The 13,591-nt window shown below is 57.3% G+C and overlaps 1 protein-coding gene across 1 annotated transcript; it reads left to right on the forward strand.

Moving 5' to 3' along the window:
• The first annotated feature begins 364 nt into the window (after positions 1-364).
• On the forward strand, positions 365-12,844 carry LOC119108038 (calmodulin-lysine N-methyltransferase). Its single transcript, XM_037231622.1, has 8 exons — positions 365-404; positions 932-1,047; positions 2,287-2,384; positions 3,032-3,106; positions 3,459-3,522; positions 4,348-4,479; positions 5,297-5,354; positions 12,837-12,844. Exons 1-8 carry the CDS (start codon positions 365-367, stop codon positions 12,842-12,844), a joined length of 591 nt encoding a protein of 196 aa, XP_037087517.1.
• Positions 12,845-13,591: the final 747 nt, after the last annotated feature.

Here is a 13,591-nt window from a genome sequence, read left to right on the forward strand (position 1 = left end):
AAACATCCCTGTGCCTGTAGTTCATGAAATTTGAAAACGCTTCGTGCGATAACCGACGCTAGCTTTGCAGCATAGCATCCCTGTTCTTGTAGCTCATGGTATTTTTTTAAAAATGTGCTAGAAGCACGGGGCTGGGTTGTTCCAGCAGTCATGCGTTGACGTCTTTGTCAAGAATCGGAAGCTTGTGTAATGTCATGCCATCTGACCCACATGAAGCGGGTGAAATCATGCGGCGCTAGCAGTATCACCCGGTCTCCAAGGCGAGTGCCTTTGCTGATGCCAACCTTTGAATATCAGGAGTACATTTGAGTGGGTTTGCACCAGCCGCATGAAGGCATAGAATACGGTGTGAGATATCTTTAGAATGGGGCTAAAGCGGACGGCCTCGCTGGTCTTTGTCGGAAGTCAGGCGGACGAGGCTGCCGGAACATACTGCTAGGCTCCGCCCCTGGCTGGAGGCTATATCGCGCACTGGGTATTGTCGCGTGACAGGTGTCAGTAGGTTACGGGATTGCCATGCAACTGGCTTGTGTAGGTCATCGCATGGAAACGTTGGGACGGCATACGGCATGTGTGCGTGTGTGCGTGCGTGCGTGCGTGTGTTTCGCCAGGTGTGCAGTATTAAGAAGCAGCCGATGTGCGTGCACACGCGTCTGTGTGTGCGTGTGTCACCAGGCGTGTAGTGCCCTTTGGAGCGGATCCGATGTGTGTGCGTGTGTGCGTCTGCGTGTGCGTGTGCGTGTGTGTGTATGTGGCACCTATTGGAGCGGATCCGATGTATGTGTGGGTATGCGTGTGCGTGTGCGTGTGTGTGTGTGTGTTACCTGTTGGAGCGGATCCAATGTATGCGCACGGTGCTGCGCGCGCGCCCGCCCGCCGCCAGGTGAGCAGCACTGGGACGCCGCCGGCGCGTGTGCGCGTGTGTCCCCAGGTGTGTGGCCGTCGGAGGAGGTGCTGACCCTGCTGTGCGTGGCGCGCCGCGACTGGTTCAGGGATAAGCTGGTGGTGGAGGTCGGGGGCGGCATGACCTGCCTGGCGGGCGTCACGGTAAGCGGGCCGCCCCTCACAGAGGCCCCCTGCCCCCCCCCCCCCCCCCGCCCCCGCTCTCCCGCCGGCGCTGACCACCCCGCTCCAGCGTCTCATCCGTGGCTCCGCTTATTGGTGCTCAGAGCCAACCGCTGTCCGCCGATCCTCACTCCCTGCACATGGGCGTGTGGACTTATTGTGTGTCTAACGTCACCATTTGCGTATCCTGGTGGCGTAGCTGCGGCTCTCACTGCCTTCCCTTACGTTCTTTCACGTCGCCTTGTCGTGTTCTGTTCTTACTTTTGTATCGCTGCTCAGCTTCCCGTTGAAAATGTTTCGCATTAGTCGTCTTTCAGTTGCTGTGGTGTTCGACCAACTTTGCCATAACTAAGTCGTGCATGGACAGCATATGAAAAAATCGTTTGTAAGCTGAAATGATTGTAAATAAACCAGATCACTATACCTTTCATGGGCACATGCTATATCGTGTGCTGCTGCAAATTCTGGTAGCCATGCCATCTTGCCAGGTTATAACGTTAGTAGGAAGACCATGTGGGTCACAGTGACGTGCGCTATCGTTCACTTATATGTCAAGATCCTTAAACTTGGATCAGGTACCCCAGCCATACAATATGGAACTCTGTTCTTCTCGTAACTATGCTGAGCTCTGAACTATGGACTGTACTCTAGGACTCTGAACTGGGAGATGGGGTTATCTAACTCTGAACTTACTGGTCATTTGAATTGATACCCGATGCCCGATTTTTGTCTTGGAAAGCTTTCCCCTCCCTACTGCCCCAGTGAATCCAAGCGGAGATAAAGGACATTTTATGTTGATGCATGTGCTACATTAAACCAGGGATCCCATTAATGCTAGGTGTCAAAGCATGTGGATGCTGTGCTGAAAATGATTTACAATCCGTCCTTGATAACCAAACCAGCAATGCATGATCAGCCACGCTTGGTGACTAACAGCTCCGCCCGTTCGGCTTGGACGCCCGGTGAGCGCGGCATCACCTTCACGGCGGCATCACCATCACCTTTGAGCAGTCCGGCGTGGGCCCGGTCTGGCGGTGACAGTGTCTGACGACAGCGCCGCCTAGTGGCCGGGGTCGGACCGACGCAGAGCGCTGAGCCCGGCCGCCGGCTGAGGCTCCGCCGACCGAGGCCCCGGCGGCCGGCGCCGGTGTGGTGCGCGCTGCCCGCGGCGGCTGACCGCGGCGCCGCCGCCAGGTGGCCGCCTACGCCGCCGCCCGCCAGGTGCTGCTCACGGACGGGAACGAGACGTCCGTGCAGAACGTGGCGCGCATTCGCGACAGGAACCGGCCGCTGTTTGGCACCACCGATGTGGTGGCCAGGTGGGGCGCGCCCGAACTCTGTCTCTATCTGTCTGGAATTGCTTGTCTTCTCCATGGACCGTCTTGTGATCTATATCTTATATGTCGCTATGTGCATCTATCTCCACCCTTTTCGGTCTCGCTGTCTCTTCCTCTCTATCTCTGTGTAACGATTTGTCTTTCCGTACGTACCTTCCTCTCTGCCTCTTTCTGTCCCATTTTCCTCTCTTCTTTTATCTTAAATTTCTGCTATCTGTCTTTTCCCTTGTCCCTCCTCCTCCCTCTCCGCACCTTTTCACCCCATCCCTCGCTCGCTCGCCGTAATAACCGTCTCCTATTGGCCGGCCATTTTCTGTCAACTGTTTGGTAATGTTCTCGTCTCAATGTTCTGCTACCTGTACTTCATCAGCTGATTACTGGCACATTAAGTGTCACGTTGGCCATGCCTGTTTGCCTTCCGGCCTCCCCGAACGCCGCTGCCTCGGACCTCTTGTGTCGTTGCCCGCGTATTATCATGTTTCGAGGGTCGCTCCACAATATGTGTCGTATCTCCAGAGGCTTAACCTGCCGTTATGATGTCACACTCGGTTATGTTGGTGCCCCCCCCCCCGCGCTCTCGCGATGTTACGCTCGGCCTGGCCCTTGTGACCGCTGTCTCTGCGCGACAGTCGCCTGCGCTGGACCGAGCCCACCGACGTTGCCTCGCTGCGAGACAAGTTTGACGTCATCCTGTCGGCGGACTGGTCAGTGCACTGCGACGCTCACCTCTCTCCGCAGGGTGCCGCTCGCAGAGTGCTATGCCCCAGGGCGATGGAGAACTGTGTGTCGTGCGATGGGTCCGAGTGACGTTCTTGACGTGAGCAGTGTTGAACTTGTCCGGCGTCTCTTCAAGTCACTGCTAATCATTGAAGCGTATGCCGCCAGCCGTGACTGACACCCGTTTTTTGTCATTTGACGTGGATCTCCTTGGTTTCTTCAACCGACCGTCCTTTGTTTGTGTTGGGCTGTCACTTTTCTCCGGCGTGTGCCTGCGTGTGCGGTGTGCTGTTCCAGCACCAGCTGGCTCCCCTACTGACGGGACCCGCTCGTTGACAGCCTGTTCTTTGACGACGCCCGGGACGCACTGGCCCGCTTCATCCTGGCCGCGCTCAAGCCTGGGGTAAGAGTTGCGCGCGCCTGATGGGTCACCAGACCGGTGCGCGACCAAACGCGCGAACTGCTGCCAGTCTGGTGCCATGGCGATGCATTCGCTGTGTATTCTTTCTTCAGGCGTGTGTGTGTGTGCGTGTGTGTGTGTAAACTTGCTGGGCTCAAACTTGCGAGATGTTAGATGGCTAGATAATCTTGCACCGTATGTGCAATGTCGCTTGGCTGTACCCCGGCGCCAGTCATGCTCGTGGTCGAGCAAGTGAAGTATGGGGTAGTGCTGCGTAAAACCATGAAGTGTTGCGCCACCGGCTGCTGTTTTTCTCTGGCGGCTCAGTAACCTTTGTCTACATAATGGACGTTATGCTCTTTGGTGACGTGCGCACGTCTCAGATGGTGGATGTGGACCTGCCATATCTTGTACCCTCACATATAAGTATTTTCAACTGTTGTCAGTAGACGTTAAGTGTAATGCCGCGTCACGCTGGAAATTTAACGTAAACTCACTATACTACCGGGACTGGATGGACTGGGCGTTTTCCAGTTTGTTTTATAACTTGGGCAGCATTTCATACTATGACTTGTACCGGCAGCCATTGTTACTATTTACCTGTGTATTCATCTATTTCTATGAGGCGCCGCTCATACTAAGCGCGCTTTTAACCGTAAGCAATCCCACAGAACGTGAATTTCATACCGGTCACATAAAGTTGCTTTATGTCTGCGACATCCCACGAGGCTAAGCGCTCCTTCTGCATGGTGGTGGCGCCGCCTCCAGGCAGCAGTTCCGGACGTGCCGCTGTGTGGCGCCAGTGTCAGTCGTGTGCGCTGCCCTCAGGGCGTGGCGCTGGTGGTGGCGCCGGCCCGCAGCGGCACACTGGACCGCTTCCAGGACGAGGTGTTCCGGTGCGGACTACGGGTCGTCCGACTGGAGCGGTACGGCGCCCTGCTCGATGACGTCATACACTCGGTACGACGCACATCGGCCGCGTCGCCGCCGCCGCCGCCACGCGTAATGGCCTCGCGTTAACAGGATCGCCGGAGAATGCGACACATCCTGTCGGCGCGGCGCACTAGGGACGGCCCCTCTCCGCTCGAGGCGCCGCATTGTGGATGCTGCGGTGCTCGAACAAGTCGCATTCAGGCCGACCAGGATTCTTGACGCGCCAGCAGCGACGTTCATGCAGTGAAACTGAAATGCTGTCTTTTGCCAGTGTTTGCGTGACGGGATTCAGATTTGGTACTTTTTTAGTAAATAATTAAAATTAATTCGAATCGTTATTTATCTGTCGAGATCGTACGAGCTTACACATGCTTGGTGAGCTGTCGCGGTTGTATGTTTTTATTGGGCAGCGGGCCGCGGCACCATTCACGACGCCCTTGTTAGTGTGGTCCTGGCGTGGCGCGGCACCGCCACGGTCGGCGGCGAAAACACCCTGGCAGGGCCTCTCCCCCAGATACGTCAGAACGGCCAAACTGCGCGCATCCAGCTCGTGCCTGACCTCACTAGACGAGAGTTGTCTGGGGCTAGCGCATGCGCGTGCCTTGTTTGTCGCGCGGTCGTCTGTATAATTACACTGAGCAGCAGCAGTTTTTGGCGGCGCCACCGCGCGTCATGAGATGCCTTGTAGTTGAGGATTTGGGAAAGGAAATGGCACCGGTGTAGTGCATCTCGTTGATCAATATGGACTTCGTTCCTCTAACGTGCGCGATGCGTGTCTGGGCATCACGTTAGTCCGAATGTGACGGGGTGTGTTCTGACGGCGCGTGACCCCGTCCGTTCGCAGCACCGGTCGAACCCGACGTTCGACCCGGACCTGCACCTGCCCGTGCTGCTGGAGCTGTGCAAGGCGGCCCCGCTGCTGTGACCGTCGGCCGGCGGCTGGGGGCCGCCCAGCGCCTGACCCCGCCAGGTGGGTGACATCCCGCCGGCACTGACGGCGCACACGGCTGGAACCGGCGCGGAGGTGGCGCCGGACGCCGCTGGCCCGGCGCCCGCGCCTCCGCACGCACCACCGCACATCCGAGACACTGCCGCCCGGCACATCCGAGACACTGTCGTCCGACTCACTGTCGCCCGACACATCCGACACAATCGCCCGACGCATCCGACACAATAGCGCCATATGCATCCGACACAGTGTCGCCCGACACGCTACCGCCGACACATCCGCCACACAGCGGCCCGACGCATCCGACACACTGTCGCCAGATGCATCCGACACACTTCGCCCGACGCATCCGACACACTGTTGTCAGATGCATCCGACACGCTGTTGCTCGACGCACCCGGCATGCTGTCGCCCAACGCATCCGACACACTGCCGCCCGATATATCCGACACACTGCTGCTGACACATCCGACGCACTGCCACCCGACACATCCGACACCCTGCCGCCCTAAATATCCGACACACTGCTGCTAACACATCCGACGCACTGATGCCGACACATCCGACACGCTACCGTCCGAAGTATCCGACGCTCTGATGCCGACACATCCGACACATTGCCGCCCGATATATCTGACACACTGCCTCCCGACGTATCCGACACACTACCGCCCGACGCGTCCGACGCGCTGATGCTGACACATCGACGCACTGTTGCCGACACATCCGGTGCGCTACCGTCCTAGGGGTGCCGGTAGTGTAGTGGTTAGCGCGTCTGCGTTAACCACCGCGCGCCTGGGAAACCAGAGGCACGGGGGTTCAGTGTAGTGGTTAGCGCGTCTGCGTTAAGCACCGCGAGCCTGGGAAACCAGAGGTACGGGGGTTCGATTCCCTGCGGTGCTCGGCCTTTTCGCCAGGGTGCGAGGCAGGCGACGCCATATATCCTCAGCAGCTGAGTGCGTCGTAAGGCCCCAATGGCACACGCACACACACACACACGCTGCCGTCCCACGCATCCGACGCCCTGCTGCCGACACATCCGACACACTGTTGCTAACACATCCGACGCGCTGCTGCCGACACATCCGACACGCTACCGTCCAACGCATCCGACGCTCCGTTGCTGACATCCGACACATTGCCGCCCGACATACCCGACACACTGCCGCCAGACACATCTGGCACACTGCCGCCCGACACATCCGACACACAACGGCCCGACGCATCCGACACACTACCACCCGACACATCCGACACACAACCACCCGACGCATCCGACACACTACCACCGACACATCCGACATACGGCCGCCCGACGCATCTGACACATTTCCGCCCGACGCATCTGACACATTTCCGCCCGACGCATCTGACACATTTCCGCCCGACGCGTCCGATACACTGTCGCCTGACGTATCCGACACACTCGCTCGATATATCCCGCGCTGTTTGTAGTAGGGTTCCAGGCGCACTGCCGCCTGTAATATTAGGAAAACGGTTGCCTAGAATACCAGGCAGACTGTCGCCTGGAATACCAGGCGCACTGCCGCCAGATACCAGGCGCACTGCCGCCAAATACCAGGCACGCTGCCGCCAAATACCATGCGCACTGCCGCCAACTACCAGGCTCGCTGCCGCCAAATACCAGGCGCACTGCCGCCAACTACCAGGCTCACTGCTGCCAAATACAAGGCGCATTGCCGCTTAATACCAGGCGCACTGTCGCCAAATGGCAGGCGCACTGCCGCCAAATACTAGCCACACTGCCACCCGGAACACCAGATAAACCCCTCGTGGTGGTACGTTGGTCTGACTGTCTGAGCGGAGATGCCTGAGTCTCGATGCTCTGCAATGCAATCTCGCCCGCCCAGCCTGGGCTTAGCGAGGCTGCAGTTCTGTTGACGCGCGTCCGTGGTGTAAAGCCGTGGCAGGAGTAGGTTGGGAGGTGTCTGCGAGCGCGGACCGGAGCGTTAGAGGTGCCCTTTTTCCTGCCGAACACTGGTGAATTGCACCACAGCTGTACAGAACTGTAACCCACACGTGCTCCCTTGGCCGACTGTGACATTGACGGAGTGAGCAGTACGGAACTATTGGGCTGTTTTTGAAAAAAAACAAAACGACACCTAATCCATCTTGATATACTTATATTCCTATGAAAAGAAAATTTGAAAAGTGGGAGATAGGGAAAACAAAATTGTCACGATATTTTTTTATCGGACATAGTTGTTATGTATCGATTTTGACGGAGCTAGCTTGCATCGACAGCTAACTATTTCGAGGCTGATGTGTTATGGTGACTTTTCATATCCTGTGTGGCGACATTCCATATCAAGGTCCTTGGTGCTAACCAGGAGATGCAAAACGGAGGGATAACCGACATGGTAAAACGGGTTTGAAATGGAACTGATTTGTAGCAAACTGGATAGTGTTTTGCTTTGGTATCAAAACCAGGCATGACTGTAAAGTCTGGTGTAGGCAGAGCCAGAGCCAGTGCCTGCTGGCACGGTGGAAATGAAAAAGTAGGAGGTATTATTGTCGGCCATAATACTACTGTAAATGCGCTATAAATGACCTACGGTTTCCATATAGCATGCATGTACATGTGCCATGGTGCATCTAGTCTTCCCAAGGAGATGGAGCAGGGACACGTTATTGAGGTGTGTCCCATTGCCGCGAGGTCAGCTCACGGCCCGTTGCTGGTGGCCACGGTCTTCCTGTACTGCAGCCCCCCCCCCCCCCCCCCCCCCCCTCTGCCGTCGTTCTTGGACTCGCGACTGACGCAGTATCTTGAGATGCTTACTGCATAGCAGCGACATGTGGAGGACAATATGCCCTTTGAGGCCTTCCCATTTCAGACGGTATGAGCTCTATCTCATCCTTAGGGTTGCTTCTGCACACAAATGTGTGCTATCCCTCCTCCTGGTTCACAATTGCCTCCGTGCCTCTGTGTCCAGTGCCTGTGTGATGCTGGCTGACATGGCACCCATGCGCGGCACACATGGCACCCATGCTGACTGACATGGCACCCATGCGTATCAAGTGAACTGGAAGTGAAACCTTCGGCTTGAGAGGGTACGAATAGCTTCACCCTAATCATGCCTGATTTTGAAATCTGGCAGATGATTACATTAAAAGAAAAGATGGTTGATTCACGCAAATACTCGTTAGGAAATCAGGCTGGGGCCAGCCACATGAAGTTGAGATATCCTATCTGGTGTCAGTGTAGCTGTACCAGTCGTGCATCTCCCTCGTCTTTCTGCAGCCGTTATCGGAGGGGTGGCAGATTTACACAGGACAAATGCCGGCTGTCTGTGCCATGTCGTCCCGCTCTCCCGACTCTCCGTGCCATACCGTACCTGTCCCAGCCGCCCTCTCCCTGCCTGTCTCCTCAGCCCGGAGCTGGTCGGCCTCCTTCGGCCCGGTCCTGACCAGCACCCGGGCCGGCCAGCGGCGGCCAGCGTCCGTGCCTGTGCATGTCGTCCCGCCCGCCTGATCCCGCCGTGCCATACTGTGCCTGTCCAAGCCGCCCTCTCCCTGCCTGTCTCCTCAGCCCGGAGCTCCTCGGCCTCCTTCGGCCCGGCCCTGACCAGCACCCGGACCAGCCAGCGGCGGCCAGCGTCCGTGCCTGTGCCATGTCTTGCCAGCGGCGGCCAGCGTTGCGGCCAGCGTCCTTGTCACGAGGCCGCTCCGTGGCGCTGCTCGGATGGGACCAACAGACTGCGGGCCGGCACGACTGTGGTGAAAGGCTGCTCCAAAGGCTGCTCCTTGCTGAGCCATATCTTGACCGTTGTCGCAGGTCACGCTTAGCCAGACTTGAGATAAGTTTGCTTGTTCAGTGCAACCACTGAATGTGTATCAGCCTCATGTTGAAGGAAACTCGTCTGAAAGATGCAGTTGTCAGTGCCGAGAACGGTACCGTGCCATACATTGACGATTATTCCAACGGTGTCTCGGCAAGGCGCCAGGTAAGGTTATGCCGGGCTGGGTTAAAACAACGAATCAAGGCTTACCACTGTTCCATGATGTATGCAGCCTTGTTTGAGACGTGGGCGTGGGTCATGTTACGGGGAAAACGAGTCTCAAAACATACGGTGTGAGTGCTGCAAGTGGTCAAGTTGAAGGATGCGTAAATAAAGAACCAAGTAAAAATATTCACGCGTTCCAGCCTTTTCCTTTGTATTGACACCGGGTTGTATGCAGGATCTCGTGGCAAGGGGGCACTGCCGGTTTTCACTGACAGCCCAGTTGAGCACTTAGACTCATGGTGTGAAACATCACGCGCGCTCAGCCTACTTATGTTACGCTTACCCATATGTTTAGTGTTAACCTTCACTCGTGCACGTATTAACACGCGCTCGGGTGGGGGTGAAACTGACCCGTCCCCCCCCCCCTAAGGTTTTCCGAACGGTTTCCGAACGGCGCGGCGTAGCCGCGCCAAGTTTTACTTAGCTGTAGACAATTGAATAGCGGATCGTTGGCATCAACAATTTCAATTTATCTTGTAAGCTCGCTGGTCTGTGGCTGGTCAGTCAGGCCATGGTTTCAGCGAAGTCAATTTCCAGGGGATCGTTTGATCTGATCCAACAACGGAGTGTTAGACGAAGTCATACATCTCTGAGATGCTTTCTTAGGCAACACAATAGTTGAATGAGCAAATAACGTTAACCTAAGGTCAGGTATGAAGCTCAGACCAAGGTCAAAACCAACCTGTTTTATTACCCTTGGGCTTGCTGTATGGGGTATTTTCTGGTGCTCATTTCGAATTTATTGATAGCTGGAGCCGCATCATGCATCTTCCATGGACTTCTTAGAGGTCAGAATAAGCCATTGATCTAAAATGACCCAGGTCAAGATTTTGTTTTTCGGAACATACTGCCTGGCGTAATATTTGTTGCTTATTTAAATGCGAAACTCAGAGCATGTTGTATGATTTTGGTTACCATGATCTTCAAAGGTTCAACAAGGTCACTGACCTTAAATGAGCATGTGACCTTTTGCTTAGAAGTTGTTATCTAGGTTCTTGGAGCACTTTGGAGACCAACCTGGAATTTTGCCTTGTTTGACCTCATTTGATCCGAAGGTCATAACCCAGGAACTTGAAACTGGAACCTAAGTGAGTTCATGTACAAGTCAACACACCCGGTAAATTTGGTGTTTTTAGCTGTTTTAGTTCCCGAGATCTTTGTGGGGTCGGATTGACCCCCCCCCCCCCGCCCTCCTCTACCCGAGCGAAGGTTATCCAGCCGGCCACCCGGGCGCATGTTAACCCTCACCCCGATTCGCTGTTTTTTCTTGACGTGAACTGATTGGGGAGGGGGGCATGCGACCCCCTCGTGCTTCTACACTAATGAAAAAAGAGCTCAGCGGAAAGCATCAACTGACTGGTCTTAACGAGATCTCGCGATTGGTACTAATTTCATATGCTTCTACGTTATTAAAGGATCCTATTATGCCAGCTTAAAGGTAAAGTTTTCCGGAAAATCACACCTTTTCAGCTTAGCGTCATACATACGAGATAATGTCTTGTGGCGGCACAAAACATTAGCAGGCGTGTTGCTTGTCCAATTCATTGGTGCATATTTGCATTTGTTTTGAGTGTACGTTTATGGTATATGGTTCCCTTAATGTATCGACGTCGGCCCGCCGCGGGCGATCCGCGGTATCGGCGGTGTCCGCCCGCCGCTCGCGCCGGGCGGAGATCGTCACGCAGCATCCCCCAAAACCGCCGCTGCTCCGCAGCCAGAAAAGCTTGGAACACCTTTTTGTCAATGTTTGCCCATTGGTTGCTGACAATTTTGAGCGCGATTGCGTGACATGCTGGAGAGGTTACCCAAAACTCCTTAGGAGGGGAGGGGGTCGCTCCATCTATCTATCTATCTCCTATCAACGCGACGGTGCGGTAAATATACATCATACATTTACTGAGGGAGCCCTATTTGCGCACGCTCCTGCAGTGATGTCAATCCTTGGCAATCTGGTGATGTGTAAATTGCGCTTTCCCTGCGGTCACGTATTTTTTAATGTTCCGATTCTTTACTTTGGAAGCCATGTCGGACCCATACTCCCAAGGCTCGGGCCGGCGCCGTGAAAGCGAGTGAACTCTGGCTAGAAGTCGCGGTCTGAGGACGCCTTTTGGAGGGATAAAGGGGTGGAATATGGGATGTATGGGGGGGGGAGGGGGGGTAAATAAAGGCTCTGCCACGCACTAATTCAGGCACCAGACCCAGAGCCGGACGCATGCTCCCAGAATCAGCCTCATCTCCTGCCCGGCCGACCCTGAAGTGCTGCGCCGCTCCGCCGCACGTGCGTGATTAGGCTGTGAGTGGGCCGTTCGACCCAGAGGAGCCTGACGGCTGCCGCGACGTCAGCGGGCGTGCGCTGTGACGGCGGCGGCTGACGGTCGTCCCGGCGCCCCTGGCCCGTCGCCAGGCCGCGGCGCCCGCTGGCCCGGCTCGCCGGCGAAGCGCGTGCGTCGGCGTCGGCTGCATGGAGGGGCGGCGTGCGTGCCGCCCCCAGCCGCGGGGAAGGCCGGATGACTGGGCCACCAGCAGTGCCCAGCCTGACCACGGCGGCAGGCGGCCGGGTCGCCCAGTGGCGCCGGTGCACTGGCGCCGAGGTGTGGGCCGAAGCAGTCCGTGCTCAATCACGTCGTGTGTAAAAACTGAAATGTGCTTTAGTCAGGCAATCACACTGGTCGGCCGCGTGCTGAGTGGTGAACGGGTTAAGATCAGGACATCACCCGGCCCGGCATGCCGCCGTCGCGTGAGACTCTCAGAGAAGGTCGCGCCCGAGTTGATCGAGCGGAATGCGCCGACAACGTAAATAACCGCCCGGTTACGAGGAGACAGGCCGTGACATTCTGTAAGCGGGCGGCCAAACACAGCCGGTAGCACCAGGCCGGGGCTCCCGTGTGCCATGGCCAGCTTTTCGGGAGATTGATTGCGCGTGCCGCTGAGTTGACCGGTTTATACCCCTCTGATGCGGATGGGCTGGGGCGGTGTGCGCGCTCCTGGGGCCGGGTGGGCCCAGATCGCGCGGTTCGGCAGCTGCCGTCGGCTGGCTTTCCCGGCCTTAGCCTCAGCAGTGCACCAGCAGGGCAGCTTTGGCCGGGGCGGTAGAGCCCGAGGTGGGCTGTATTCGTGTGATGCTGGGCAGGCCGGTCGGCTCCAGTCTGTCCGAGCAAATGCTTCCCATCGTTATTTGTGTCGAGCAAACACGTTCAGCCGAGCGTGAAGAATGCGGATGCGTTTGCACATTAGCTGACATTAAACTCTTAAATGCTTCCAATCCGTGTGTATATGCCACCGTCGGGCAGGTCAAGCTCGAGACTTTTCTTGTCGAGCCCTTGCAATCCCATGCTGAATCAAACATCCAGACATGCATAGACTACGTGACGGGCTCGACAACGTACCTCGTGACTGTCCCGCGCCACCAGCTGACTAGGTCACCCCATCGCGTGGCTGTGGTCCGTGATGATGTGTTTGTCAGGGGCACGCGACCACACTGGTCGAGTTCAGAATATCACGTGCTCTTCACTTGGGCTTAAGGCACCGCAGTTCTGTATAGGTACAGCTCATACCTGGGGTGGGGAGGAGGAGGAGCAGGACCGCCGAATTACCGGGGACCCGGCGCCGCACCGCTCGGCGTCGACGTAACGCGCGACCCGGGGGTCCTGGCCCCATGTGGCTCGGGCTGAGGTCAGAGTACTCCTGATCTGGCCTCCTCCCAGCTGCGGACCGGCCGGCGGTGGTGCTGCTATCAGTGGCTGAGCCCGGTGCGCCGCGCTAATCAGCTGGTCATGGCCGTGTGCAGGCGTGGTCCGGCACAGCTGCCATCAGCGGGCGACCGCTGGACCGTCTGCTGGCGCGCGCTCGGCCTGGAGCGGCGCGTCCGGCCGGCCGTCGGCACCGGGCCGGACAGGGCCGGACTGGGCTGAGCACCGGGCAGAACAGGGCCAGACAGGGCGGGGCACCGGGCCGGACAGGGCCAGACAGGGCTGGGCACCTGGCCGGACGGGGCAGGGCACCGGGCCGGACAGGGTCAGACAGGGCTGGGCACCTGGCCGGACAGAACCGGACAGGGCTGGGCACCTGGCCGGACGGGGCAGGGCACCGGGCCGGACAGGGCTGGACACCGGGCCGGACAGGGCCAGGCAGGGCTGAGCACCGGGCCGGACAGGACCGGAAAGGA

The sequence above is a fragment of the Pollicipes pollicipes genome, unplaced genomic scaffold (genome assembly GCF_011947565.3).
Source record: "Pollicipes pollicipes isolate AB1234 unplaced genomic scaffold, Ppol_2.1 Scaffold_6686;HRSCAF=7923_pilon_pilon_pilon, whole genome shotgun sequence".
NCBI lineage: Eukaryota > Metazoa > Arthropoda > Thecostraca > Pollicipedomorpha > Pollicipedidae > Pollicipes > Pollicipes pollicipes.

Bases quoted from the DNA above. Each gene is read 5' to 3' on its own strand.
- LOC119108038 (XM_037231622.1), top strand. From the start codon at position 365: ATGGGGCTAAAGCGGACGGCCTCGCTGGTCTTTGTCGGAA. The intron at 1,048-2,286 runs GTAAGCGGGCCG...GCCGCCCGCCAG, and splicing joins CCTGCCTGGCGGGCGTCACG to GTGCTGCTCACGGACGGGAA. The intron at 4,480-5,296 runs GTACGACGCACA...GTCCGTTCGCAG, and splicing joins TCGATGACGTCATACACTCG to CACCGGTCGAACCCGACGTT.